Below are 27,655 nucleotides of genomic sequence, written 5' to 3' on the forward strand. Positions count from 1 at the left end.
TGGGAATACATCCATCCATCCAGTTCTTGAATCTGTCTTCGAGAGAATTGATAATAGCAGAAATACAAATGCATATTTTACAAGACGAGAATGTGTTGATTGATAATATTACAATAGATGTATGTATGTATATATATGTATATATACATACGTGAAATGGTGGGGTAATAAATGTACTTTCTCGCTTGATGATAAGGGGGTGGGTTTTTATCGTTCGACCTTTAGCTACCTACGTGGAACGGGAATGGGGTAGAGAGTCAGGATATCATTATCATAATTACCTATGGATGAAACACCGGGCGATGGGCAAATATTAGCTATCGTCTTTCCTTTATCGTCTCTTATTGTTGTATTCTGGAAGAACTTAGTACTTACTGTGTTATATCAATCAGGAAGTTTAATCGAGAAATTCTAGAATGAGTATTTTTAACGCTCTTCTTTACGTTATGATTCACAGAGTAGAGAGGAGAGTGCTACCAAGAATCCTGCAAGGTACGTGGTAGGTATGCTCTCTAGGAACCTGAATCCATTCACACTTACACACAAGAAAGATTGATCTCCCTACTCTTATACACGCGCAAACATAGGAAGGCGAAATATATGGACGTTCAGAAAAAAGAACAACTTGTAAGTTGCTTGGTGAATATAAATCGATACAACCGTCCGAGATCGGATTATATGGCGCGTGACTATGGATTGGAAAGAGTCATAGATATGTTGTTGTGTACGCAAACACGAATCCAAGCTCATAGAAAATGCGAAACTGTTTCACTCTGTTGTCGTAAAAGACAGTCGTTATAGTATTCACATATAGGGGCAACTAACCCCTCATCATCTCCGCTATTTCTGACCAAGCTGTCTTTTCCGTTCCTCCTTGATCTCCATCAATAATTGTGAATCACAGACGAAGTAAATGAATTTCCATTTCAACCCGCAAGCCCATGACATTCCCTTATAAAATGACCACCGCATCTTTACCCGACATCAGTGAATACCGTGGCGCAGTCCGCTCATCTGCTTTCCATCCCTCCGAAAGTACTGATTCACGAGCCACTGTATCTGCACCCGTACTTACACCTCGGTCTCTATAAGAAGGAGTTCAGATGGCTTAAACTCCATGCAACTTCCAACTTCCTTACACCATCAGAACTCCGAATAACGTTAACTCTCAAGCAAGTTGCTTTCAATAACACTTCTTAATATCAACAAACAACACACTGACTTACCTTTCTTATCTTTATCTTTATATTCTGCTTCCTCTCACATATCTTATATCTACCACCACATTTTGTGACACCAAAAACATGACTCACGGTTCAGACACAATGTCACTTCCTGACAACATCTTCTGCTGCGACTGTTGCACAGAAGTCGATACTCGACACTCCGACAAACCTTATCATGATCCTAACAAGCACTTTCACAAAACCATCTACCAGTCATTCCTCAATTTTGCAGCCCGATTGTCGGCAACCAAAGATCACCTTGAAATGATCCAAGCTCGCGAAGATGTTGAACGTCAACGCCAGGCTGCTCAGATTTGTGCAGCAGTCATCTCGGATCGAGAGGAATCGGATCTTATCTCAATGACGCTGTCGGACTTGATCCGAAGTTATAATCCTGATTACAGAAAGGCTAATGTAGCCCCCCCTGCTTCATTGATTTCCACCAAATCTCCTACTCCTCCATTAGCATTCAATAGTGCATTCAGGTTACCCTCTTCTCCTCCAATCTCTCCTTGCATCACACCGGTCAGGCCCATCTTAACCCATAAACGCTCAGGCTTTCGCTCTTTATCAAATAACAATGCGGTATTTGACACAGATCTGATGACGCCGCCACCTTCACAACCATCTTCAAAGCCCAACTCTAAGGAGTCATCTTTTTCCTCCGGGATTGGACAATCTTTCGTGGAATTGCTTAGAAACAAACCTAATTCTCCCCCATCATCGGGGATCCCAAATCTCGGATCAAGCATCACCGACTCAAAGATCCCCGAGTGGAGATCCCGTGTGACAATGCAAGCCATGCAACCCCTTACGCAGTTCTCCACTCCTCTCGCAACATCCCGTCTTGGAACATCTCCAAATTCTCCTTGGGCATTTGAGCCAACTCTCTCTCCAGCTCTCAACGAAACGTATGGGTCATTTCAGTCTTCGATAGACACTGAGATGTCGGGGCCGCATCAATCCCTAACTTTCATTAGAAATCTTGGACCACCCCAGTTATCACCTTCCTTCAAACCTTTCGCCGACATTTCTTTCGATGATTTCAGAACCGTCCACGTACCATATTGGACACAAACAGAACCAGAACCTTTCGTTCCTCAACAAGTTCTTTCTCCGTCAAACTTAATTAACAATCCACTCATCACCAACCCTCCCCCAACATACGTGATTCATATCACTTCCCGTCAAGACTACGGCAAAACTGAGTCTCATCGATATTTTGTCTGTCCCACAGATCTAACATCTGACTGGCCGGAAGTCAGTCTGCTCCAATGGTTTGCAGCTGGGGTTGGTTATGACGTCAAGGCCGAGAAATGGGACCATAAATGTTTGCAACATCAAAGATTCTTCCGAATGGTCTTGAGACCCAATTTAGCGATGCGGGAATGGGGTTTGGGTAGACCATTAGAGGAGCTGCAAGCCGAATTAGCAAAGCTGAATGCAGCTGCAACACCGGGAGGTGTATAGATTTGAGCCATGGATGTTCGCGTACATAATTTTTGGGATTCTTGGCTATTAGCGAAAGTCGTTGGATTTTTCTTTTTGCGGAATATTTGAATCTGACAGATGATGAATGGAAGAACTTGGAGGAGTCAATACAAGGAGAATTGAAACAGCGTTGCTGGCGATGCTTTTGCGGCTCAGATGAGTCTACCTTGGAGTAATATTTGTATTGGGCTTCCGTATAGATAGACTATCCGCTTAGGTAGTTTTGCATACTACCATATGTTCGATGGTGATTGCAAGACCTTGCGGACTAAAGTCCAGATCTTTGAATTTGCGCGTTTCTTATTGCGATTAGGCATTTTGAAAAGTAATGCAAAGCGTTGAATCTATTTGGAGTTCGACTTCATTGTGATGTGATTCTGCAGGGTGCTTCCTCGAAACGTGATATAGCTTCCTTTTCATGGAGCGATAACTTCATAGTGAATCATCTGAAAATAGTCTCGCTACTCACTCGTAGTTGGTACGTCCCAGATAGGGTGAGAGAGGAATAAGAGATCTTGAACAGCTCAAATAGAACTACAAGCAAACAAGAGTTCCTAGTAGTGATAATTGCATCGTACCTTGTTCGATGGCACTTCCTGTAGTCAACATACGTAATAACATTCTCTCACTCCTCACTCACTCTATTCTCTTCTTTTGATTTGCAGCAATGTGGACATCTAATAATAATAATACATAACAACTGCTCATCTCTCCTCTGAAGTTACGAAATCAAAATAAAGAACCGAGCTTTACCCTGGAGATAAGCTAAAAGCTAGCAAGCTCCCAGCTCCGAACCTCGGTATTATCGCGTAACATCTACTCCCGACCTTGCACCTTATCCATGTTCACAGGTATCCATCCATCCAAATGAACAAAAACTCGAATTAACTTTATTTCTCGTCTCTCCCCGTACATCTTTCCAAACTTACACATATATCTTTTCTACATACCCAAATCTATATATCTACATCTACAACACCCAGCATGTCCGAAATCAGCGGGATACCACCCGCCGAAACCTCCCCCGCATCTGCTCTCCCTCTCCCCATCCCCACACCTCCTCCCCCACAGATTCCCACACCACAGGCGCTGCAAAGCTGGCTGCCCTTATACCTCTCCAAAACCGACAGCGTGCTCACCCACCTCTCCAAGCTCCTGAGTACCCCCTCCGGAACCGATGTTCTTCTCTGCACAATTGGCTACAGTTCCCTCCTGACCTCCAACCTCCTTTCTCGTCTCTCCCTCCATCAAATCCGTCAAGCCGCTCGTCTCCTGATCGAAAAGGCCATTGCGCTTCCTCCTAATACTACCATCGTGCTCTCACCTTCTACTATTCCCGTGCCCAGTTCTCGATTATTGCTATTGGCGACTCGATTCAAGGCACTGAGTGCATTGATATCCGACTTTAGAACATTTGGACGTCTTTGGGGACTCCTCGCGATTTACAAATGGGCAAAAGCGACGTGGAACAGTCCACCTGAAGATACATTGATTAGAAAGATTGTACAGATCCAAGTACTTGCAAATCTATGCTACCAAGTTTTGGAAAATGGCGCATATCTCAGTTCCAAAAACATACTCTCTTGGGATAAAACTAAGCAGGCGAAAGCGGGGATCTGGAGTGTGAGATGTTGGATGGTACACGTGGGACTTGATATTGTGAAGTTGGGAATCGAGTATGGAAGAAGAGACAAGGAGGAGGCGGAGATGAAGGGAGAGAAAGAGAAGGAACATAGAGAGTGGATGGAGAGGTGGAGGAAGAGTTTAATTGTCAATTTGGCTTATGCACCATTGACTGTGCATTGGAGTTTGGAAGGAGGTTTAGTGACAGAGTTCTGGGTTGGATTGTTAGGAACTGTGGCAGGAGGAACAAGCTTGAGATATTTGTGGAAAAATACTGCATAGCTAAGTTGTGGAGGCGATGGAGAAAGAGTAGAATAGGATGATGGTCAAATTGGAAGAATAATCGAAGAACATGGCTACGACAATGCCAAAAGGAGGAATCGGGTTGAAGACGATAATATGGAAACAAGTGCTTACTTACATCCAATGCACTGCATGTAGTATGTATACAAACATCCTTCACACATCACAAACCTCCATGAGCAGAAGATATGCCATACACAAAACATACCCACCAGCAACATCGCAACAAACTTTCAACCCACGCACCAAGCAAACCCCATCTCCGCATTCTCATCTTACAGCTTCTCCAATGCCCCAATCATCCTCCAACAAAATTCCCTCACATTACCATTTTTCCACCCTGCATCTTCCCGCGCTGCATTCCCGGTGAATATCATTCTCTCTCACTGGTAGGTGCAATGATATCATACCATACTACTTCATCACCGCTCCACTCACTCTATTAGTGGTCCCAAGTATTATTTTATGCCTATCATGTCAGTACAGATATGTGAAGAAAGAAAGAAAAAGAGCAAGCAAGCAAAATCGGCATAAAAAGGCGACCTGCATGTATCCTTCCACCACAGCACCTATATCCCACAGCAAACATACCTACCATCACCAATCCCCCTAACAATCCCCAACACCCAATACCAAACCGCAAAAAACGTCGCACAAACCACATCTCCAAGTCGGAGGAAAAGAAGAAAAAAAAGTGTGTGTTGGCAGTGGTGCGTGTGACGCATGGATGGGAGGGAGCATTCAATGTTGTAGCTACTACGCATGCGTGTTATATCGTATCGTGTCGTGTCGTATCGATCGCATGGTATTGATTCATATCGAATTATATCGAAATCTATCTATCATCTTGTACATGCACACCTGTATACCAATCTCACCTACATACCACACTGGACAATCTCGAACCCTGGAAACCTATCCATCCATCCACCCGCTCCTCGCCCAAACCAAAGACAGAAACGGAAACGGAATACCCACCGCTCGGAATTTTCTTTTCTTCCCACGCTTTGTTTGGTATGGGTGTGTTGGATCTGGATGGACTGTTGATGCTCTTTTTTTAGGGGGAGGGGAGGGGAGAGAGAACCAAAAAAGGAGAGAGAGAGAGAGAGAGAGAGAGAGAGAGAGAGAGAGAGAGAGAGAGAGAGAGAGAGACTGTACTACTACAGACATACATGTATATCAATATATATATATATATGCATACAAATCCACACACAAATCCACAAACCATTAACCGGCCATTCCTCTTCCTAAGAACCTAGCATATACCAATATCAAATACTCTCTCCGTATATCCATCCACCCATCCATAAATATCCAAAACCTTTATTTACATTCTCCTATCCATCTACCTATTCACATAGAGAGATATAGATATATATATATATATATACATACATACCCGCGAGATTTCTACTCAACTTCACATTTATTTTCAGAGCCGGAGTTTCTTAGCATGTGATTTATAGGAAAGAGTTTTGGATGAATATAGAGATATATGGATATATCGAGATTAATAAGATTGAGATATAAATTTAAATAACAACAGACTAACAACTAGCACAGTAGTATGTATATAAATGCAATAAGTATAAAATGAATTGAAATGAAATATAATAAAATAAAATATAATAAAATAAAATATAATATAATAGATGGATAGATAGATGAATGAATAGCTCAAATCAACACAAATAAACAAACAGATCCAAACAAAAATATACATACTAAACAATATAACATAACATACTAGCATACAATTAAATAAATAAAAAACACTATCAGCTATACTATTATACTATACTATACTATACTAACTACGGATTGACTTGACAGACTTCCAGAACATGATATTCTTTTCCTTCATTTTGATGCATTGTAATTTATTTCAGAAGAAGAAGAAGAAGAAGAAGAAGAAGTGAAATCACCAAATTTTTCCAGTCTGTCCTATCCTATCTTATCCTATCCAACCATCACTGGAAGATTTTCCTCTTATTTCTCCTCTCCGACCCCCCTCTTGCTCATTTCCCTCTTTCCCTCCACCCATCACCCATCATCCATCATCCATCATCCATTCCCCACGCCCACCTCTATCCCTCTCGCTCCCCCCTTCTAAATAATCCTATACCCCTCCCCATCCGCCTTCCTCCTCAACCCCAGCAACTCCAACAACCCGGTATGAATCTCCGGATGATCCTCCACACACCGAACATACATCGCAAAGCCCTGCAACTCCTCCCACAAGCCCCACCCCTTAATGTATTTCTTCAACCACTCCCTCAACCCCTCATCCACTTTCGCGCTCATCATAATCGTCACCACGATGCCCGTCAACGTGCTCCCACTAACAATATTATCCGAACACTGTTTCTTCAACTGCGCGAGCGATTTCTCCATCACGCTCTTGATACCCAAGGAAGAAGAAAGAACATTGAGGGTAACGAGATCATGGGCCGAGGCGGAAGAGAGAACTTTTTCTTCATTGATGCAGGAGAAGAGGGAATCGAGAACCGTGTTTGGAATTTCATCCTCCTTCTTCTTTTCCATCATTTTAACGAGCGAATCTTCGAATTTTCCTTGATCGGCTAGAAAAGATTTGCGGCACGAATATGTTTTCCCGCGAATAACGATATCTTTTGTGGGAAATCCATATTCTTTCTTGTTACTTCCTCCACTACCCCCGCCTCCACCTCCGCCTCCCGAACTAGATTTTTCCTTGCTCCCACCACCGGAAGAAGACGATGTAGATTCCTTATGTCCTCCACCTCCGGAGCAACAATGATTATGCAAATCCATCGCATGTGAATGTCCGCGATTGTCATGATGACATCCCACAGCTAACGGCGCAAGCGGCAAACGTAAAACTTCACATTCGTGACAGGGACATGTATAAGGTTCCTGTGTACAAGCCCCTATACCCCCTCCTCTCCACGGATCCCTGAACATAGCCGACGGATCTACAACTTGTACCTGCGGTGCGTGTCGCATGCGCGGATCCATTAGCGAATGACCGTGTGCGTGTGGAATTCCATGGTAGGAGATATCCACACTTCCTCTCCTCATTGGCATGACCATGTTCATATGCATGTTCATATCGTTGTAGTTTCTTCCAGCGCCACCTCCACGAGCAAGTGCTCCATGTCCGGCCCGGGCACCGAATACAGGAACGGGTATCATAGCGCCACCTCCGAGGGCATTATAGCCATTATCGAAAGAATTGCGGAGGAGGGGTCCGTGATGGGCGTTTCCCCGGGCACCACCGGGATATCGATCAGACGGTGAGAGAACGCGTGCTCGTGGGGGAACGTATGGGGATAGAGGTATCAACGCTGACATTGCCCAGAGTGATGTTGAAACTGGGTTGGCTGACTTGCGAGTTTTGTGAGTGAAGCGAGTCAAAAGCAGAGTAGTAAGTATTGGGTGGGTAGTGTATAGAATGAGAGTTGTAAAGAATAAAAGTGAGTGGCGAAGAAAAAAGCGTGCGTTTGTTAAAAGTTCAAGCAAGCTCCAATGTATTCGTTCAAAAGGTGCAAACTAAAATGATGTAAGAAGTAACATATGCACCAAAATTTTGAGATACTGAGAACCGCTTCGACTTTATCCTTATCCTTCCCCCCTCCATGGCTTTGCCCCTCAGCAATATCGTAGAGCACCCGTTATTGTAATCATATGCTGTGTTTGAGTGTTGACGACAAATGACCGAAATATGACTTACCTTTCTGTCTTCATGTCATGTAGCAATCGCATCCCACAAAGGCGACGTGTTAAATAACTGGTTGCCTTCGGCAGATTGCTTTTCCCAATCCACCCAAGTATTACCTAGCATTCACATTCAGATGGAAGAGATTGACAAGCAAACGCCCATTCATTTCTACTTATAACCAATGAAATCGTAAAAACTATACAACAGGTGAGGTGAGGCTTTTTACGTGGTATTGTGCCCCCCGAGAAAAGAGCAAGCAAGGCCTCGCATGGACCACAAGGATATCTGCAAGCGGTCGCCACCCATAACCAGTAAATCTGACCTCGTGCCAAATTGAGATCCGTGAACCGAAAATACATTATGATAAGGAAAAATTTGCGACAATAAGCACAGCCGAATTTGGTTCATGCTGTGCTAGTTCATCTTAATGACCCCCTTCCCCTTCGTTCCTTCGTAAATTAGTAGTCGCGTTTCTGTCCTGGTCCTCCCATTTGGCCTCCCGGTCCACTATGTGGTCCAGGGTAGTCGTCGGGTCTTCCTCCTCTAGTCTCTCTAGTCTCGTCGTAGTGTCTCTTGCGAAGAGCTGCGAGACGCTTCTTCTTTGTGGTCGCATTCACATAGGTTCCGATAGTGAAAGCAATGACGTTGAAGAATGGAACCCAAGTGTGCTCGGGAAGGAATTTTTGTGCGAAAGCTAGAGCGAGAGGAGAAGTAATCCAGCTGACTCTCATAACTGGCATAAAGCCAGCTCTCCAAGTCGCATGTACTTGATGAATAGTCTTTGCGCCTGCAATAAGTGCCATTGAGATCAAATACACTGTGTTTTGAATTGGAGCAACCTTTAATCAATCGTTAGCTTTGTTTACACAACAAACAAACGAGGTGAACCTACAACTAAATTGCTCAAAAGAATCTGAAGAACCTTGGCCTTCAAACTCGTACGTCCAGCAAATATCTTTTGCAAAATACTAATCAATACATGGCCTAATGGAGCACTGATGAAAGCACCGTATGCCGCCATTTTGGGTACTCGAGATGTGAAATAGTGGCCGTCCCTATTGCGATCCTTCGCGATCCATGAGGCCAAAAGTTCTTGTAAAGCCGACAATGTGCCAGAAGTAAGCATTTTCGTGCGAAGAGGATTGGTCTGTAGCTCTTTGAGATACAACTATTGAAAGATAACATGATTAGTGACAGAACGAATGGATTGCGCGATGGGTGGTTTCCCAAGATCAATGGCTCACAGCTAAATATCCTGGCGTTCCTTCATTGGCTTTGCCTCCAGTTAATGCGACACCCACATTGTGTCTTAAGTGATGGCCTGGTAGATGGTGATGATGGTGAACTTCTTTGACATCCATGGCCGGAACGCCTTGTATTCCTGGAAGAGGACCGGTGGTTTTTATGGTATCTTTCTCGAATTTGACCGACATTGTGATGGGTGAGAGGTCATTCAAACCCTCGGAAGCTATTTAATTGAACAATTAATTAGTATGAAAATTCATGGACATTCGTGTATGCGACTTGTTTGATTCAGACGGCAATATCGGGAAGTTGAAGAAATGAGGGAAGAAGAAACAAGCTCTCTCTCTCTCTCACGCTCGTTGTTTGTGATGCGGAGCCGAGGTGAGCTCAGGTAACAGTTAAGAGTTCTGGATCGAGGCGCAGACAGGGCCCCCTCTTCTGCTCTCAAGGACTAATTGCGCAAGAGGATGGATAGATGGATAGATGGATAGATAGATTTTATAAAAGTTCTCTAAATATCTCTCTGTACCTACTGCTTGGGAAATAATGCGGGGTGTGGATTAAAGCGAACTGACCTTTTTGTCGGGGGGGATATTATTTATTATTGATGTACAAGTAAAAGCAATGGACGTAAAATTTGTTGACACGATGTTTATTCTCTTGCACAACCAATTGAGATTTGTTGGCCCAAAGGGTTTTAGTCGTTGGAGGCTGGGCTGGGTGAGAAAGAGGAGAGAGGAGAGAGGAGGGATTTTTGGTGGCAGGAAAAAAGCAGCTGGGTAGGTAAGGCAAGGTGGTGAGGGAGCTTTCCAGGCCAGGAAAAGGCTTTTTCGGGTCGGATATCAACAACAGGGTGTAGGGTAGATGAGGCAGGATGGATGGATGGGTGGCTTGGTTGATTGGCAGGTACTTGGTAGAGATGTAATATCATATATGTATTAATTGTGACTGGTGACTGGTGACTGGTGACTGTTATCGACCCGATTTGAGTTTGAAGCACGAATAGTGCCTAGTACGGAGTAGGCGATACTGTGTGAGCTCGATCAAGTAATAACGTGCCGGTAAAATTGGCATCAATCAATATAGGTTGATTTTGGTTTGGCTTTGGTTTGGAATGTGAATATGTGAATATGAATGTGAACCCGAATCTGAAGGGCAATTTGATTAGGATGGGACGGGATTAGGACACGATGGGATAGGATGGGATGCGAAGTGCGGAGATTGATCTAAATTGTTTAGCGGGTTAACCAGGATTGGGTCTGGCTCGAAAAAGGTATCAATTACTCACCGAATAGAGAATCTATGCAAGGTGCAAGATGCACGGCGCGAGATACAAGATACACGATACACGATACACGATACAAGAGAGTTATGAGAAACTAGATGGTTATGCGAAACAGAGATGGAGCACAAGGGGTCGAGTCGAGATAAGAGCAGGCAAGAAAGCGTGCACGAATAAGGGTCGAGGGGGCGATTGAATGAATGATGCTGGCGTTGATGCTGGCGTTGATGCTGGTGACGACGACGACGATGACGATGATGATAATGCTAATGCTTCCCTTCTCTCTCTTCTCTCGTCTGTGTCTCTTCGAAATTCCGATCGGCTTCACTTTCAACACCGTCCAAACACCGTCCAACCTGTCTAACGCCGTGCGAAACGAGGGCAGAGACGGATGTGGATGTGGATCTCGAATTAGGAATCATAAATTAGAATAATGTCTGATGAATAAATGAAAGTCAAAATCCTTTCGCCGCCCGCATGGTCCTTTGCTGAAAATTAATATTAAAGATACGAAGCGGTCATGTTTGGAGTAGACGGACGGTCCGAGGTACGCACTGAAGGTATTTAAGGGTATCCAAGGTACAGGAATTACAAGTGCGTGCTAAGGATAGAGACTCCGTAAGGTCAGCATTGTGCTTTCTTTTAATTAGTTGTCGTTTCTGGTCTCCATATAACGTTGTGTTAGAGTGTCGCTAGGTCTTCAGATTTGATTCATATCATATCACATCATTTCATTTCAATCATTCATCCACATCACCCAGCCCATCCCATCCCATCCACCAACTCTCATCACCTCATCCAGCATACTCCTGCTCCTCCCTCTCCACTCTTGCTTCCTATCATCTCTCCCTCTCTCTGCTCCCATTCTCCACCCACTCCCACTCCCACTCTCTCGAAATGGACAAGTCACGATCATTCCGCTCCCAATTGATATCTACTCACAGAGATCTACCCCAGGTTCGTGCATTGGCCAGCTCAAGTTCAAAAAAATTCATTGGTACATCTCCATATAAATGCCTACTCGCTGCTGAAGTCTAGAATTTTATGAATGATGGGATGATCAAATGAGAGACATGTGTGGGACTTGGATAAAAAAAAGTGTCCAAGTTTTGAGACATCACAGTTGAAATCTCTGCAAGTTGGAACTGATAAAGCACTCCAAAACCCAGACACCATTATAGCTTCATGCTAACGGAATCATACATCGATCCATACAGGGCATTCGTCCTGTCATCATGTATGATTACGTGTTGTGAGGTACAGTGCCGTATGCTCGAGTTTCTACCCTTACAGAATGGCAATTTATCTATGCTGACACTCGTCCAGATCTTTCAACCGTTCCCTGAATTCTGCGTTGCATTATGAAGCATAAATCTGCATTTTCATAAAAATATCCATGCATGGAACTCGAGCGTTCTCAGGTATATAAGAATAATTGCAACTTGCAAAAATAATTCCCCCAGCACGCTCTTCGAGTGCAGATGTCAAAGCAGCATAGGTATTCAGAGCAGGCAGGTTCAAGGAGCATTGTTCCAGCTGCCATTCGAAAAGAAGATCGGCTCAAGCTTGCATGTTGACAAGCCTAGAAGAGCAAATATACAAACACACCCTGCGCTCAGCAGAGCCCTGAGAGATGGTATTTCAGAAGCTCGTCTCTCCACAATCGCATCAAATATATACTTAAGGAGCATTAATGATGATTTGCGAGTGGGATTGAATGCTAGAGTTCAACAGGGAAAGTGCACCAAGTAAGTAACTGCATCAAGTAAATGCCGGTTGAGATTGGCTGAGAGAAGAGAAGAGAAGAGAGAGAGAGAGGGCAGAGGGCAGAAGATAGAGGATGGAGGATAGAAACAATGGCCATGTCTGTCCTGTCCCTTCCTCCCTTGAATGAATTAAAATCGTCAAGACCGATTTTCAGTCTGGTTGGTGTTTTGATCAGACCACTTTTGAAAGTCGCTTGTACTCTTTACTAGAATGGTAGGTACGATTGTCTCCTACACAGCTGGTTATGAGCGTCGACATGATCAAATATATCATTTTTGAATGCAACACTTTCCCTTTTCAAACTTCCACCGCCCTAAAAGAGCCATGCAATAGTCGTCGTGATATTGTTAGTCCGTCTCAACCCAATTCACATGGGGAGATAGATTGTTGAAGCTATCATTCACTTTTCACCTTATAATTTTCAATTTTCAATTTTGGTATCTTCTTGTCTGCGTGCCGATTGGTTACAACTTCTTCGAGGAAAAGCAGGCAAATGCACATACTTTTATTCTCGAAGCGAGTCAAAATTTACTGGTCTGGTCTTGATTTGGTAGTGAAACGAGCAAGAAAGACTCTTACAACCGACTGATAAATTCAATCAATCAACCTCGAGTTCGATCTCGTTACATCCGTCTCAAGAACTTCATTCCATTGCAAAACTTCAATATCAAGCACTTACAAGGGTTGGTGGTGAATTGTTCTCTCATTCAAATTGAAAATTGCTCAAAGTGTTTGTTGGAGCTTCTTGGTCTTCCCCAACACAATCATGGCAGCAACCAGATCAACCAATACTACAACAAGATCCTCGAAGTTGCCAGTAAGACGCACTTCAGCATCTACAGCCAGCATTATCTCCTCAATGACGACTACAATGCCCACCAACACAAATCGGCACTCTTTACCTGCTTTGGCAGAGAGTACCAGGCGCGCTGCACAAGTTACGAGAAATGTACAATGTACGCATTTGACTACTACACGACTCTTCACAAAAGAGTTTCGATGTGGAATTTGTTTTCGAGAAGGTTCCTTTGGATGGGTCTGGAGATGTACTCAAGATCGTGAACTTATGTTAGAGGATGATTTGGATCATGGACACGCAGTAAGTTTCACCAAAATATCACCTTTTCTGTCTAGTAGCGTTTATTGACATTGATGAAGAGTCAAGAGAAACTCGATGATCTCTGTGATATTTTCCCAAGACCAACTTCTCCTCGACCACGTGGACCAGAGGCGCGTAGATCAAGATTCAGTTTCCTCGACGAAATCAACAGCAAAGACCTCAAAGCTTATTCGCCCTCACAAATCCAGTTAATCCTCAAACAACGTGGTCATGTAAGTCCATGACAACCTCTCGTTTCTCGATAAGCTTTCTAACATTCACAATCAGCTCCACGATGTACTTGCCGATTGTGAGGAGCCTGATCTTACACCATCAAACTCTTCCAGCAATATCCCACGATTTTTGTTCAATCCTTTCTCCCGCACATCTCCAGCTACCTCTCAAACAGTTCCGAATTTGAGAATGACCAATCCACGCCCGTGGTTGCCATCAAGAGGTACAGAGTGTCAATTCAAATGCTGTCATACTTGCCGACCCACACTCCTTGATCGCAGCTATCTCAGTCTCAATGCCATTGCAAATGATGACTTGCCCTGTACCGCCACCACTGGATTTGGATTCAATTTACAAAAGTTTAGACCAGTGGGCAATGCTGAGGTCGTTAAAAATTTGGGACTGAGACCAAATCCAGTTCCTGCTGTATGCTCTCCTTTCGAATGATTAAGTTTATGGCACACAAGAAAAAAGACTAATATGATACAGGAACCAAATAGACCACGATCCCGAAACTTGCGATATCAACGTCGAGCAACTGATCTTGGTCTTGGTGTTTTAACTGATCGATCGACTATCACGTCTAACTCCAACAACATGAACACCAATTCTTCACCTCCTCCAACAAATTCCTGTAACGCAGTAACACAATTTTCTACGCCTTACTCTCGATCTGATTTCTTCTCCGAGCCTCCTTCCTCTACCACCGGATCATTCCCATCATCTTCTTCCGACAGCACTTCAACATCTGATGGATCCAACTCTTATCCTTTCCCTTACGTTGGGAGATTAGCCCCTGTCTACAACCAAAACAATAATACCAGTTCATTCAGAACAGTGAGCTCCAGCATTGTTCAAAACCATGCAGTACTCATCCCCCTTCCTCCACAAAATCCATCCGAAGTCTCACTTTTAGTTACACCTACCACACCAACTTTAATGGAAGAAACCGAGTCTGATGGTCATTTCTTTGGCGCGGAACCATTGGAGGTAGAAGATGGAGTCGCGGTCATGGAGGAGGGTGTTGGTCTACATGTTCCAGATGTTTTAATTACACAATATTAAAACGAAGATCTGGAGAAGTAGATTCAGGGAGATGATGGTGGAAGTGATAATTTAGTTGGATGGACAACGAAAATAGGGATCTCGATTTGGGGTTCCTACAATACGTATAGGACGAATAACACAGAGAAATAAAGATGACTGGCTATGGTGTGGGCTCCATTGCACTGACTTGCAATTGCACTATCAAAAAGCGAATTAGATTTCTGTTATGAAATTGAGTTTGTTGTATGCAATGGATTACGACAGCGATGAACGGTGCAGAGACTTGTATGGAGTATAATATGGGACTGGATCCTTACACTACAAGACGAATTTGATATGACATGATACGAAAAGGATATATCGGTCGATGACACGAAGGATATAGGTGAAGCTTTCAAGGAGTATAATGACAGGGTGGATAAGAAAGTGTATAGCGAAGGACATTGCAGGAAGAAATTGAGATATCTCGGGATCCTAGGGGTAATCACAATCCATATGCTGCGAGCAGAAATGGTATTTGGTATGGACATGTCTATCTCACAGGTCAAAATGCCCGTTCAGAGTTCAACAGTATCTACTCTCAAACTCTTACAATTAGCTGGCTAGCTCAATACACAGGTAGATAGATAGATGTCATTTTGTCTATTAGATAGCGGAAATAGAAGATATTCTACGAAAGAAACTTTGAGATGTGGTTATATTGTATTGTTTTGTGCTGTATTGATGAGCGTAGAGTTGATTGACTGGCTGACTGACTGACTGGTTGATGAAAAGTATTTTGATCTTGATCTTGAGGTTGAGGTTGAGGTTGGTATTGTCATTATCATTAATGTAACGAGGTATCTATATAGATATTTTAGCGATATGTATATGTATATGTATATATACATCCCCTTCTTTCCTCCCTTCTTCACCTCATCTCTCCTCATTCAGTGGAATCTTGATCTTGATGCATACTACTCTTTTTTTTTTCCTTCTCTTTTATTAGATTTATATTTTTGTATTTTTGTATTTATATATATCCCCTTCCTCTCTCCTCATCTCATCTCATCTCTCTTTACTCTTTTTCTCATCTCTTCTTTCTTCTCGCTTTGCCTTATGTATTCTTTCTTCTCGCTTTGCCTTATGTATTCTTTTCCTCTCTCCCTATTTAAATCCTAATATATTACTCTTTTCCTCTTTTTTTGTTATATATATATATATATATATATATATATATGTATTTAAACTTGTATTTGTATGTAATATGTATTTGTAATTATATTTGTGTATATATATACACACATTCTCTTTTTTCTTCTCCTCTCCTCTTCCTCTCCTCTCCTCTCATCTCATCCTACCTTATCTCTCATCTCATCCTACCTCATCTTCTTTACCTCCCATCCCTTCTTCGCCTCTCCTCTCCTCTCCTCTCCTCTCCCCTTCACCTTCACCATCTACCATACCAACCCATTCCTCCTCTCCTTTCCATCCCGTTGTATTTTTCTTTCTTTTCTTTTCTATTCTGATATTTATTTATCTATCTATTTATTTCTTTCTTTTTTGTTTTCTTCTCTTCCAACATATTGTTACTTTATTATAGAATAGAATAGAATTAAATAAAATAGAATCAAACAAATCTAAATAAAATAGAAGAAACCAAGCAACTCCTCTTCTCAAGTCCCACACCCTCCCATACCCTTCCATACCCTCAGAACGACCCCTTAAAAAGACAGCCAGCCCATAGACAAGCAAATAAGTATACAAACACACAAATACACACACAAAAACCACCAAATACAAATACAAATATTGAATTCCGATTAACATTTACATCTCATCATTAGTTTCGTTTCGTGTCGTTATTATATCAGTCAGTCAGTCAAGCAAGAACAGACTTTCTTTACTTTCATCCCAATCCCGCTCCGCAACGCCTTGACTAGGTAGGTTACCCATCACAATCTGCCTCTGCACCCATTGTCTGAATCCATACTCCCACTCCGATTCCCGATCCGCGCTCGCAGGCTCGCAAGCTCGTTGGCTCATATCTACCAGCTTATGTACAATTCCTAACGCTGGATACTAGGAATGCTTTCTCTCATCTTATCTTCTCTTCTCTTGTCATCTCATCCCATCAACTCAAGCACCCAAGCCTCCCTTTCTCCTCGCCAATAAACTCTTACATGCTCCCAGCACATTAACCAATGCCCCTTCACTTCCCGCGCAGAACTTGAAACTCTTCTCCTCCCCAATCACCTGAAAACAATATCGTTTCGTCCTACTCAACGGATCGATTTCTACTACATTGATTACATTTTCCATTGGGAGAATCATGACGGGCGAGTATTCCGAGTCGTTTTTATAGAAAGATAGTGAGCGAGGACGAAGCACAACCCAGAGGTTTTTCCAGGAACGAATACCATTTTTCGAGCGCAGATAGAGGAGATACCCTTGGTACACTACACGTTCGGGGTCATGTTCGGGGAGGGGATTGGGGTGCGAGAGGGATAACTGCGATGTATTGCGGCCGAGGGGAAGGGTGGTAGCGGGAGGTTTTACTTCGAGATCGGGATTGGGGTTTGGAGGAGGATTGTGCAGATTCAGAGAGAGCGTCGACATTCCGGGGATACGTGAAAGATCGGTGTCTGAGAATTCGGCGTCGGATACGAGTTCGTTGCCGGAATATTCAATCGTGTTTGAGGGACGTCTTCCTCCACCCATGGCCGACATGTTTTGTTTTTTATTCGCGCGTGGGATGATGGGTTCTGTTGGTTCTGGGGAACTACTTCCGAGTCTTTCATCGTGGAGGATTTGAGCTTCGGTTTTTCGCTGGAGTTGTTCGCGCGCCATGCTTTGATCGAATCCGGGATAGGTACTATTTACATTACCAGAGGGACTGGCGAGTAACATTTCTTCCTCTTCTTCTTCGTCGATTCGTGCTTCTTTGCGGATGAGGTCGACCCATTGTTCAGCATCGCCTTTGGTGGTGGCTTCCAGATGATAGTTTCGAGAGGGAGTGAAGAGACCGAAGACATTGCGCCGCTTTTGTTTGGGATCTTTGAGAAAGGCGACGGCTGTTAGATCTGAGAGGTGAATCTTGTGACGAAGTTTATCTTCATTTTGATCTTTGTAGATGGAGAGGTAGTTAGGTCTCAGGACGAGAAATACAGGTTTCCATGCCTGCAAGAATTGTGTGAGCAAATGCAAATGTGAATGTGACCGATGAAATCATACCTTTGTCTTCCTCGTTCGTTTCTGCAGAAAGCCACTCTTCAATACACGGTCAAACTCGAAGCTTCCATTCTGGTTGACGGGAGAAAAGGTATCTAAAGCGAGATGCGAATTTCGAATGCGATTTGCAGAGGCAGATTGAGGTAATGCTGTAGCTGGGGGTGCTATCTGCAAAGGGGTGTCCTGTCCAGGGATTGCTCGTGGCTGACTTTGTGGAATAGCCGGTTGCTGGACTTCCGCCATGATGATCCCAGGCATGTATACTGTAGATGTTTGAATCTGCGGTTTGATGAACGGGCGATGATTTGAAGAATTTCAATTGTGGAAAATAGGGTATGCGTGGAGTGTGATATTAAGTTGTTTGGCGCCGTCGTCTATTATTGCACCGTAGATGAGGTTGCAGAAAGAAGTGCTCGAGCTAGTCTTTTAGGAAAAAAGCCCCGATTCCTAGTGCAATCTTGCGAAAAATGTTCTGGTCTAGAGTTTGAGGATTGAAGTTTCGGCTCTGTTCAGCCACCTCGATTTTTGTTTTGGAGGGTGGATGATGTTTGTGATGTGGTTTCGTCTGGCCGTCGGGTTGTTGATGAAAAGATAAAAGGATCGTCACCGCTCTCTGAGATGTGATGAGGATGAGGGTAAGATAGACTGCATTATTCGAGGCAACACGAATGGGATTCAGAATCTACTTATTGTTCTTGTCAGGAGAACAGCAAGACGGCTTATATTTATTTACACAAAGGACAAAAGCATTCACACGACAACTCCTTTCTTTTCTTTTCCTGTTGGTTGGTGGTTTTATATTATGAGTCCGATATTAAGCTCTTAGTATTACCTAGGTATTATTATTAAGTGGTCTGGTCATTGGCATCTGGGCCTTATTTCGAATCATTCCATTCTCCTATGAATGAATCGATGATGGTGAAACCGGATCCCTCAAGGATTATGATGGGGATAAATCGACATCTGCAGCGTCGGCTGCATTGTAGGAACAATTAATTATGGAACATTCTTTAATTTCGCAGTATTGATTGGGCGAAGATCTTCCAAACACTGCTTTAACCGTTACAAGGGCGGTTTGGCCGTGGTATCTGACCACGGATCATTCATCTGATGAACGCCAAACTGGTTTCGAACCATATGGGTTGAACTTTGCTTGGACGGGTTAGATGATAGGCAGGAGAGAGCATTTGGAGACTCGAGGCTGCGGACGAGCAGATGGATGATACCCATGATTCCCATCCCTCGAATACACCTATATATAGCTAATCAAAAGATGTTTCATGGCAATATGGAGATGGGTAAAATTAGAAAGAAAGAAAAACCCGATCAATAGCCTCAAGATCTTACCTCCCAAGATGAACAACTATACTCGGAGCTTTTTCGACGTCTGCTCAAGCCGCACATTGTGAAAGCTTGATCTGGACAGTTTCCATGCTGGTTCCACCTTCGTTTCTACCCCCCCTCCCCCCTTTTTGGAATTTGATTTGTTGTCTGTTCAAAACTTCAGCGAGTGTCCACTATCAATGCTTGTTGCAGTCGTTTGTTGCTGTAATTTGTCCCACCCTTGAAGATGCTAAGTACTGCCGGCATTCGAATTTGTTTCCATGTCTCAGAGTATATCATCATCGGTAATATAATTACGACTTTGACGTTGATGGGTAAAATCTCAGAATTTCATTTCGAGAGCGGTACTTCGAATGGATTCTAATCCTAAGATCATCATTCATGAAAACCTTCTGCCTCTTGAAATGGATATCATCATAGATATATCCACTGCGACTTTTATGCATTGAATGCTGAATGTACGGGTAGCCTTCTGCCTCTTGAAATAGATATTTCATATATATATCCGTTACGACATGCATGCTTTGAATGCATGCTTTGAATGCATGCTTTGAATGTATGGGTAGCCTTTGGCGATTTTTTTGGAGGTTGTGTGGGGATTGGGGATTTTATATCTCTCAGAAAAACACCAAGAGCGAACTAGACAGCTAGTCGTCGCTAGTGGTAATGCATCACGTGCTATGACTCACTACACTACTATCACATCATACATGCTTCAATTTAAAGGTCATGCGAATCAAACATTGATATCTTTGAATTCTTGACCATACAAGCTGACTTTTGGACAATACATAGATATGACACCTTTCCTCAGTTCCCATGGCCCACCCTTCTGCTGCAAGATATCTTCAAAGCTGTCCTCCAAATCACAGTCGATATGTCGTCGCAAGCTAGGTACAACACTTAGTTTTGTTGGCGATGGCTTTTCGAGAGAGGTAATGTTCCCTCCAACCTCCTGTTCCCAGCGACAGTGTATTTCTGAATTCCATCAGCACAATGCATCAACGACACGACAAGGTTATTTATGCCTAATATACCTCATTGTAGCCTGCTTTGTCAGAGAGTCACCAGCCCGTTTGGCCGGTACGTTTTCGTCGGGTTGGGCGAATTTTGTTCGAAGAGCTGTTCAAGCATTCTCTCTTGGTTGAGGATTTCGATATGGACGTTCGATCGCTCGCTCGGTTCTGTAAAGAAGTATGGGGTAGCCCAAGCATTTCGTAACAGGGATATGTATGTTCATCAACGGCCGAAGCCTCAGAGATTTGTGCAACTCAGCTTCTCGGGCTACCCTTACCTTAATATATGATCTTTCACACTTTATCACAACGCGCTGCATACAGTATTCCACGCTACTGCGATGATGGTTTTGACCAGTTAAATTGCAACGGCGAGGCGAAAATTTGCTGGCTACAAGTGTGTTGGTGACTTGTCAATAGTTGCTTGGATGGAAATTGTATTGACTTACGTGGTGAAATACATGCATCTCTGGTACCAGCGAGAGGCGGTGGAAACGATGACGAGGTGGTCTTCAACAATGGCATTGTGGCAATCAAAGCTCAGCCTTCACTCAGTAGAGAATGAAATAGCATAAGAAGAAATTAGTATTGAGACGAGTTGATGAAAAGGAGATGGAGGAAAACAAAGAAAACGGGCAATTGTCTACTCTTATATAGTCGGTACTTAACGTCTACAGGAAAGAAGGATACACAGTGAGAGGTCCAATGGCAATGACGGCCATTGCTAGTCTCCTTCTTTCAATTCTGGGAAGTCACGGCGATGGCAAGTCAATAAACTGGGAAAGTGCTAGGCGAGATTCTGGGGGGATGAAGGAGTGCATTTTGGATTCTTGAACATGATAGAGAGTCGAAAATTTACAGTATGAATGGCAATTACACGTTAGCTATATAAAAAGAAATCATATTATGAAGTCGTGGCACTTCGTCTAAACATTTATTTCCAAGTGGATCAATTTGATTCAGCATTCTACAATTTTTTTTTTTGCCGACTTGATATTCACTAAGGTAGTCGTTAACGTTTCTATGAACTTTTCATAGTCTTCATCTTTGTCAAAATAGGATAAAAGTGGAAGGTATAAACAGCTCACCTCATAATTCTTAGTCTAATCATCGCTCGAAATGTGTAGGAGATTAGCGAGATACCCCTTCATTATATCATCACTGCTCTCTCCTGCCTGCCGCACTCACTGCGGATGTCAGTTCATCCGAAATACACTATTTTAGATTACTTCAAGCACACATTCAACGGTGCATTCGTCGCTTCTTTGAATACCTAAGGTAGGCACACTTAAAGAATAGCTTCAAGTCACAAAGTCCAGATTTGTACGGAAACCACGACATCATTACTAGCATGTCTACCTTGTACCGAGTTTATGTGGGTATAATCATTGCATCTCTCTCCACTCTATATACTCTTGTTCTTTTCTGCTTGTGTATCAATAAGTTCTCACAGTTTTCTTTGAACGGTGAAAAGGGCGGAATCCCCTTGTAAGTTGTATAGATCAAGTCCAACGATGACAAAACAAAGAGACACTTGAGATAGTTGAAGGTAAAGTTGCATTTGTACGATGCTGTTACTTCTTAGCAACAAGTATGTGTACCGATTGGTCCATTAGTGACTTTTTTTCTTGCACGCGATGGATGATATATATCCCATACCAAATGATTTCCCAAACTTTCGTTCTTGAAGAGCTATTTGATGGTCAAATTTGAACTCGGATATTAGAATGCTTTCGGATCTGATGAGCTATTATATATATGATGATCAAATCTGAAATTAGACGTTGAAAAGTATCTTGGGTTCAAGCATGAAGGGCCATGTGGTTGTCAAAAACGAGTTGGGACATTAATGAGTCTTACAGAGCGTACCTACTACATGACAATATAGCTGTACTCGAATTTGGTGAGAGATTGAATTCAATATTCAAGCACGAAACCACTAAACGATCTATCCAATAGCATGCGAAGTGATAATTGTTAATCTTTGCGATTTGGCGGGGTTCGGTGACGTTATGAAAGCTCGGAGGAGCGGCCGCGTCTGAAAATAATACATTTTCTATCATACGGGCGAAGCTCAAATACTTTACTATATCACACACTATCTCTCTCATCGAAACATATTGAATCATTATGAGTCATTTTTTTGCGCATTAAATATCCAGTCTATACTTCCTAGAAAGGTCTTCAAAGCTCAGATAAATATAGAGACATCACTTCCAGTAATCATCCACTAGACAAAGTCGCCCCAAACAGGTAGACTCGACAGGAGATAGAAATACTCTTTGCGCATATAATTTTCGCCTCCAATATTTCATTCATATCAAACACATATATTCTACCTCCATATACGCAATGCCGATTGTGAACCCAGAAAAGCTAGTTGCCCTGCAACAAAATGCGCCAGATATTAGAAATGTAGGTCTTTGGCGGGGTAGATTTTGATGTCAAGACTCCCAATGCTAACAACATTCTCTCAAGATATGCATATTAGCACATGTTGTAAGTACATACCCGGTTCTTATATGTCTTTGCCCATTACTGATATCTTTAGGATCATGGAAAAACTTCCCTTTCAGATGCCTTGATTGCGACCAATGGCATTATCTCTCCAAAACTCGCAGGTAAAATACGATACCTCGATTCTCGACCAGATGAGCAGACGCGCGGAATTACTATGGAGTCTTCTGCCATTTCGTTATACTTTTCCATGTTAAGACGAAATGCACCAGATGCTACACCCGAAAAAAAGGAATACTTGATCAATTTGATAGATTCGCCAGGACACATCGATTTCAGCAGTGAGGTGTCGACGGCCTCGCGATTATGCGATGGAGCTGTTGTCTTGGTGGATGCTGTAGAAGGTGTTTGCAGTCAGACTGTTACTGTTTTAAGGCAGACATGGGTAGAACATATGAAGCCTCTATTGGTAATCAACAAGATGGACAGACTTATTACAGAACTGAAGATGACACCAGCGGAAGCATATACACACTTGAGCAAACTATTGGAACAAGTTAATGCGGTACTTGGAAGTTTTTTCCAAGGTGAGAGAATGGAGGAAGATCTGAACTGGAGAGAGAAGGTTGACGAGAGAATTGCCGCTGCCGCTGCGAAAGAACAAGAAAAGACAGCGAATGACGGAAGCACCTCGATTGATACCGAAGCTATCAACGAATTCCAAGAAAAGGACGATGAGGATATTTACTTTGCGCCAGAGAAAAATAATGTCATATTTAGCAGTGCCATTGATGGGTGGGCATTCACGGTCAGACAGTTTGCCAGCTTATACGAGAAGAAACTGGGAATCAAGAGAACTGCAATGGAGAAAGTCTTATGGGGAGATTTCTATCTGGATCCAAAGACCAAAAAAGTCCTTGGACCAAAACATCTCAAGGGGCGAAATTTAAAACCATTATTTGTCCAATTAGTTTTGGAACAGGTATGGGCTGTTTATGCAGCAACAACAGGTGGTGATAATGGAAAGGGGTGCGTGGATTTCTATCTCTCCTTTAACTTGTTTATACATCCAATCTTATGCAGTCCAATTCCCAATTCTAACTCTACTTCATTTAGTGATCCTGCCACGACAGAGAAAATCACAAAGTCATTAAATATTACTTTACCTCCACATGTTACACGTTCCCGCGATCCACGAGCGATTCTTACGACATTGTTCTCGGCATGGTTGCCATTATCAACTGCTTTATTAGTTTCTGTCATTGAATCTTTACCCGCTCCTCCAGTCGCCCAAGAAGGTAGACTACCAGCACTTATTGATGAATCTCCTGGTGCATCGCATGTAGATCCTAAGGTTAGAGAAGCAATGATAAAATTTAAGACTTCAAAGGAGGAGCCAGTTGTGGCTTATGTAAGTAAGATGGTTTCGATCCCGGAGAGCGAACTACCCGAGAATAAGCGACGAGGAGGTGCTCTAAGTCCCGAGGAAGCCTTGGAGATGGGTCGACGGAAACGAGCAGAGATTGCAAGACAGCAGGCTTTGGAAGAAGCCTCATCATCTGTTGATGGAGTATCTGATGCGCTTGGAGCAGTAAGCCTTGAAGAGCCCGCCGAAGAAGAGAAGAAAACAGACCCAGAACATCTGATAGGCTTTGCACGAATTTATTCAGGAACTCTATCTGTGGGGGATTCTATCTATGTGTTACCACCAAAGTTCTCACCTGCAAACCCACACAACAGTCCTGAACCAAAAAAGGTTACAGTGACTGCTTTATACTTGTTGATGGGTCGTGGATTAGAGCCACTTACTTCTGTTCCAGCAGGTGTTGTATTTGGTATTGGAGGCCTTGAAGGTCATATCCTCAAATCCGGAACCCTCTGCAGTCAATTGGAAGGTAGTGTTAATCTAGCAGGAGTTAACATGGGCTCACAACCTATCGTCCGTGTCGCTTTGGAGCCAGCTTGGCCTGGAGATCTCGACAAGATGATCCGAGGTCTTAAGTTACTCGTTCAGAGTGATCCTTGTGCTGAGTACGAACAATTCGCTAGCGGTGAACATGTCTTACTTACAGCAGGAGAATTACATTTAGAGCGTTGTTTGACGGATCTTCGTGAAAGATTTGCTGGGTGCGATATTCAAGCAGGAGAGCCAATTGTACCATACCGAGAGACTATTGTTAAAGCCGAAGATATGAAACCTCCGGCGGACAAGGAGCTTGGAAGAGGTACTGTTGTATTGTCAACTACATCAAAACAAATCACTATTAAGTTACGTGTAAGACCTCTTCCAGTTGAAGTCACAGAATTCCTGGGCAAGAATGCTGGTGCCATCAAGAGACTTTATTCCGACCGTCAAGCAGAGGAGAAGAGCAAGAAGACTGGTGATGACTCTACACAAGAGTCAGCCGAGCAGGAAGAAGTTGATGAAGTATTGGGTGGTGAGAAAGTTATGTCGTTGAATGAGTTCAAAAAAGAACTTCAGAAGACTTTCGAAGGGGTAAAGGGTCAAAAAGACATTTGGGCTTCAGCAGTAGATCAAATCACTGCGTTCGGTCCACGGAGAACTGGACCCAATCTTTTGCTGGACTCCACAGCAGATGGGATTCTTGGAAAATTGTAAGTTCTAGTCAAGGTTGAATAAATCGATACATACTAACATTTCAAAGCCTCCGCGAAGACACCACTGCCGATTCTCAAGAATCAGCAACTCAAACCCAGGCTCTCCAAGCCCGTTCCTTTTCTGACAAGATTAGTTATGCTTTCCAACTCGCCACTGCCCAAGGACCTCTATGCAATGAACCTATCCAAGGTATCGCTGTTTTCCTTGAGGAGGTCACTATTGCTCCTTCCACCGATGACGAATCATCCACTCGTGATAACTTTGGTAGATTGACTGGTGAAGTTATCAAAACGGTTCAACAAGCTATCAAACAAGGTTTCTTGGATTGGTCCCCAAGACTTATGCTTGCCATGTACTCTTGTGAAATCCAGGCTAGTAGTAAGTTACTCTCACAAATCATAAATTAATCAAGACTTTGAAAGTAAATCAGATGGACTGACACAAGCAACAGCCGAAGTCCTCGGTCGCGTTTACGACGTGCTCACCCGTCGTCGCGGACACATTCTCTCTGAATCCCTCAAAGAGGGTACCCCCTTCTTTACCATCGTATCGCTTCTTCCCGTCGCCCTCTCCTTTGGTTTCTCGGATGAAATCCGTAAGAGAACGTCCGGAGCAGCTAGTCCGCAACTCATCTTCCAAGGCTACGAGGTATTAGATGAAGATCCATTCTGGACACCATTTACGGAGGATGATCTGGAGGATTTGGGAGAATTGGCGGATAAGGAGAATGTGGCGAAGAAATATATGGATGGAGTGAGGAAGAGGAAGGGATTGAGAGTTGAGGGAGAGAAATTGGTTAGGGATGCGGAGAAGCAGAAGACGTTGAAGAGATAGGGGGATTGTGGAGTTTAGTGGGGAATGTTTTGAGGAATCTTCGGAGAGAGGTATACGAGGTTATCTATTTTTGTAGATCGTATATTAGATTCAAGCCAGAGTCTTCTCGTTCTCAATGCATAATGCCATGTGATTTTTGCCCCCCAAAAAATGAGCACACCGCAATGATGTATTGAATTGATTGAATGAATGAGCGAAAAGAAAAACCAATACGCATCGCTACGAATAGGAGGAGGAAGCGGGCGGGGAATAAGAAAGATGGATTTGAAACAAAACACTCGGGTTCCTTGAATCGCTGATTAGGGAGAGTAAGAGTACCTATGTAGGGTCTTGATTTTAGAACAATATATTTCGCTAGATTGGAGCAGGTGGAGGGGGGAGGGGGAAGGGGGAAGGGGGGAGGTGAAATGATAATAATATCGACTTATACTATTGTGTTATATCATATATTGTATCGAAATATATATCAGGTTGTAGTAATCATTGTTTTAGGGATTTAGAATTACATATTATTAATCAACATCTAGTACATCAGACGGACAAAATCTCAATATAAAATTAAGGTCCGTTATATTCACCCATCATACAATATCACACAGCCTTACACGATATATCTGTCATGTTGAGTTCGAAATCCTAGTGGAGGGGGGAGATGGAAATTTGGAAGCACTTACGCTTCTTTCTAGATAGACACTGGGGATTTTTTTAATTTCACCTTCCAGTCTTATGCATGTTAATCAGGTGAGTTATTCCTTCTCGAAAAAAGAAAGGAAATCCAGGGCTGTAGAGATTTATTCGTATCCATTCATCACGGCGCAAGAGATTGCTTCTAGATCAGATATATGATATTCTACAAGAAGAGTAGAGGGAGATAGAAGGGCGTGAACTATATGGAATATGGAATATGGATGTCAAGATATCTACATAACTACGCTACGAGTCCGTGACGCCTCTAAATCGCTACGACTTTGATGTATCTCTAAAATTCGGACGAGTCGATTCGTTGTCGTTCTTCCCGAATAGCCTGCATGGCAAGCGCAGTGGTAAACCCCCGATCGTAAATTTCCTTCCCCACAATCGGAATACTATACAAATACCCCTTTTCCCAGCCCCCGTCTTCACACTGCAACTCCGTTAATCTTTGCATGTCCTGA

General features: G+C 43.0%; 8 protein-coding genes across 12 annotated transcripts; 4 read left to right on the forward strand and 4 right to left on the reverse strand.

The window, feature by feature from the left end:
• Window positions 1-652: 652 nt before the first annotated feature.
• Window positions 653-3,416, forward strand: BCIN_08g02260 (hypothetical protein). The gene has a single exon (XM_001551885.2). The coding sequence runs from the start codon at window positions 1,305-1,307 to the stop codon at window positions 2,694-2,696; it is 1,392 nt and encodes a 463-aa protein (XP_001551935.2). The 5' UTR covers window positions 653-1,304; the 3' UTR covers window positions 2,697-3,416.
• Window positions 3,417-3,434: 18 nt separating this feature from the next.
• BCIN_08g02270 (hypothetical protein) lies at window positions 3,435-5,990 on the forward strand. Its single transcript, XM_001551886.2, has one exon. It carries the CDS (start codon window positions 3,702-3,704, stop codon window positions 4,620-4,622), a length of 921 nt encoding a protein of 306 aa, XP_001551936.1. The 5' UTR covers window positions 3,435-3,701; the 3' UTR covers window positions 4,623-5,990.
• Window positions 5,991-6,371: 381 nt separating this feature from the next.
• BCIN_08g02280 (hypothetical protein) lies at window positions 6,372-8,453 on the reverse strand. Its single transcript, XM_001551887.2, has one exon. The coding sequence runs from the start codon at window positions 7,977-7,979 to the stop codon at window positions 6,756-6,758; it is 1,224 nt and encodes a 407-aa protein (XP_001551937.2). The 5' UTR covers window positions 7,980-8,453; the 3' UTR covers window positions 6,372-6,755.
• Window positions 8,454-8,490: 37 nt separating this feature from the next.
• Window positions 8,491-11,393, reverse strand: BCIN_08g02290 (hypothetical protein). 4 transcript variants are annotated; one of them, XM_024694480.1, is made up of 4 exons: window positions 10,880-11,393; window positions 9,591-10,817; window positions 9,239-9,514; window positions 8,491-9,185 (listed from the first exon to the last, which is right to left on the reverse strand). In XM_024694480.1, the coding sequence occupies exons 2-4, from the start codon at window positions 9,777-9,779 to the stop codon at window positions 8,805-8,807; spliced, it is 846 nt and encodes a 281-aa protein (XP_024550269.1). In that variant the 5' UTR covers window positions 9,780-10,817; window positions 10,880-11,393; the 3' UTR covers window positions 8,491-8,804. The 4 variants fall into 4 exon arrangements, with proteins under 4 accessions (XP_024550269.1, XP_024550270.1, XP_024550268.1 ...); XM_024694478.1 differs by having other exon boundaries at window positions 9,591-9,814; window positions 10,167-11,393; XM_024694479.1 differs by having other exon boundaries at window positions 9,591-9,814; window positions 10,125-11,393.
• A 1,601-nt stretch (window positions 11,394-12,994) lies between these two features.
• Window positions 12,995-15,702, forward strand: BCIN_08g02300 (hypothetical protein). Its single transcript, XM_001551890.2, has 4 exons — window positions 12,995-13,739; window positions 13,799-13,972; window positions 14,028-14,399; window positions 14,463-15,702. The coding sequence occupies exons 1-4, from the start codon at window positions 13,407-13,409 to the stop codon at window positions 15,036-15,038; spliced, it is 1,455 nt and encodes a 484-aa protein (XP_001551940.2). The 5' UTR covers window positions 12,995-13,406; the 3' UTR covers window positions 15,039-15,702.
• Window positions 15,703-16,723: 1,021 nt separating this feature from the next.
• BCIN_08g02310 (hypothetical protein) lies at window positions 16,724-19,010 on the reverse strand. Its single transcript, XM_001551891.2, has 2 exons — window positions 18,234-19,010; window positions 16,724-18,179 (listed from the first exon to the last, which is right to left on the reverse strand). The coding sequence occupies exons 1-2, from the start codon at window positions 18,486-18,488 to the stop codon at window positions 17,139-17,141; spliced, it is 1,296 nt and encodes a 431-aa protein (XP_001551941.2). The 5' UTR covers window positions 18,489-19,010; the 3' UTR covers window positions 16,724-17,138.
• A 1,294-nt stretch (window positions 19,011-20,304) lies between these two features.
• Window positions 20,305-21,541, reverse strand: BCIN_08g02320 (hypothetical protein). Of its 2 annotated transcripts, XM_024694481.1 has the most exons (4): window positions 21,040-21,541; window positions 20,869-20,981; window positions 20,612-20,758; window positions 20,305-20,552 (listed from the first exon to the last, which is right to left on the reverse strand). In XM_024694481.1, exons 1-3 carry the CDS (start codon window positions 21,113-21,115, stop codon window positions 20,639-20,641), a joined length of 309 nt encoding a protein of 102 aa, XP_024550272.1. In that variant the 5' UTR covers window positions 21,116-21,541; the 3' UTR covers window positions 20,305-20,552; window positions 20,612-20,638. The 2 variants fall into 2 exon arrangements, with proteins under 2 accessions (XP_024550272.1, XP_024550271.1); XM_024694482.1 differs by having other exon boundaries at window positions 20,612-20,981.
• Window positions 21,542-22,655: 1,114 nt separating this feature from the next.
• On the forward strand, window positions 22,656-26,616 carry Bcria1. The gene is made up of 6 exons (XM_024694483.1): window positions 22,656-23,005; window positions 23,069-23,089; window positions 23,142-24,076; window positions 24,164-25,663; window positions 25,714-26,045; window positions 26,119-26,616. Exons 1-6 carry the CDS (start codon window positions 22,943-22,945, stop codon window positions 26,499-26,501), a joined length of 3,234 nt encoding a protein of 1,077 aa, XP_024550273.1. The 5' UTR covers window positions 22,656-22,942; the 3' UTR covers window positions 26,502-26,616.
• The last annotated feature ends 1,039 nt before the right edge of the window (window positions 26,617-27,655 follow it).

Source organism: Botrytis cinerea, chromosome 8 (assembly GCF_000143535.2).
Source record: "Botrytis cinerea B05.10 chromosome 8, complete sequence".
NCBI classification, from domain to species: domain Eukaryota; kingdom Fungi; phylum Ascomycota; class Leotiomycetes; order Helotiales; family Sclerotiniaceae; genus Botrytis; species Botrytis cinerea.

Excerpts from the sequence above, each read along its gene's own strand:
- BCIN_08g02260 (XM_001551885.2), top strand. The coding sequence starts at position 1,305 with ATGACTCACGGTTCAGACACAATGTCACTTCCTGACAACATCTTCTGC.
- BCIN_08g02270 (XM_001551886.2), top strand. The coding sequence starts at position 3,702 with ATGTCCGAAATCAGCGGGATACCACCCGCCGAAACCTCCCCCGCATCT.
- BCIN_08g02280 (XM_001551887.2), bottom strand. The coding sequence starts at position 7,979 with ATGTCAGCGTTGATACCTCTATCCCCATACGTTCCCCCACGAGCACGC.
- BCIN_08g02290 (XM_024694480.1), bottom strand. The coding sequence starts at position 9,779 with ATGTCGGTCAAATTCGAGAAAGATACCATAAAAACCACCGGTCCTCTT. Across the intron at positions 9,515-9,590 it reads GAACGCCAGGATATTTAGCT|TTGTATCTCAAAGAGCTACA; the intron begins GTGAGCCATTGA and ends ATCTTTCAATAG. Across the intron at positions 9,186-9,238 it reads TTCTTTTGAGCAATTTAGTT|GTTGCTCCAATTCAAAACAC; the intron begins GTAGGTTCACCT and ends GATTGATTAAAG.
- BCIN_08g02300 (XM_001551890.2), top strand. The coding sequence starts at position 13,407 with ATGGCAGCAACCAGATCAACCAATACTACAACAAGATCCTCGAAGTTG. Across the intron at positions 13,740-13,798 it reads ATTTGGATCATGGACACGCA|AGTCAAGAGAAACTCGATGA; the intron begins GTAAGTTTCACC and ends ACATTGATGAAG. Across the intron at positions 13,973-14,027 it reads TCCTCAAACAACGTGGTCAT|CTCCACGATGTACTTGCCGA; the intron begins GTAAGTCCATGA and ends ATTCACAATCAG.
- BCIN_08g02310 (XM_001551891.2), bottom strand. The coding sequence starts at position 18,488 with ATGCCTGGGATCATCATGGCGGAAGTCCAGCAACCGGCTATTCCACAA. Across the intron at positions 18,180-18,233 it reads AACGAACGAGGAAGACAAAG|GCATGGAAACCTGTATTTCT; the intron begins GTATGATTTCAT and ends CAATTCTTGCAG.
- BCIN_08g02320 (XM_024694482.1), bottom strand. The coding sequence starts at position 21,115 with ATGCCATTGTTGAAGACCACCTCGTCATCGTTTCCACCGCCTCTCGCT. Across the intron at positions 20,982-21,039 it reads AGATGCATGTATTTCACCAC|CCAGCAAATTTTCGCCTCGC; the intron begins GTAAGTCAATAC and ends ACACACTTGTAG.
- Bcria1 (XM_024694483.1), top strand. The coding sequence starts at position 22,943 with ATGCCGATTGTGAACCCAGAAAAGCTAGTTGCCCTGCAACAAAATGCG. Across the intron at positions 23,090-23,141 it reads TATGCATATTAGCACATGTT|GATCATGGAAAAACTTCCCT; the intron begins GTAAGTACATAC and ends TGATATCTTTAG. Across the intron at positions 25,664-25,713 it reads GATGGGATTCTTGGAAAATT|CCTCCGCGAAGACACCACTG; the intron begins GTAAGTTCTAGT and ends AACATTTCAAAG.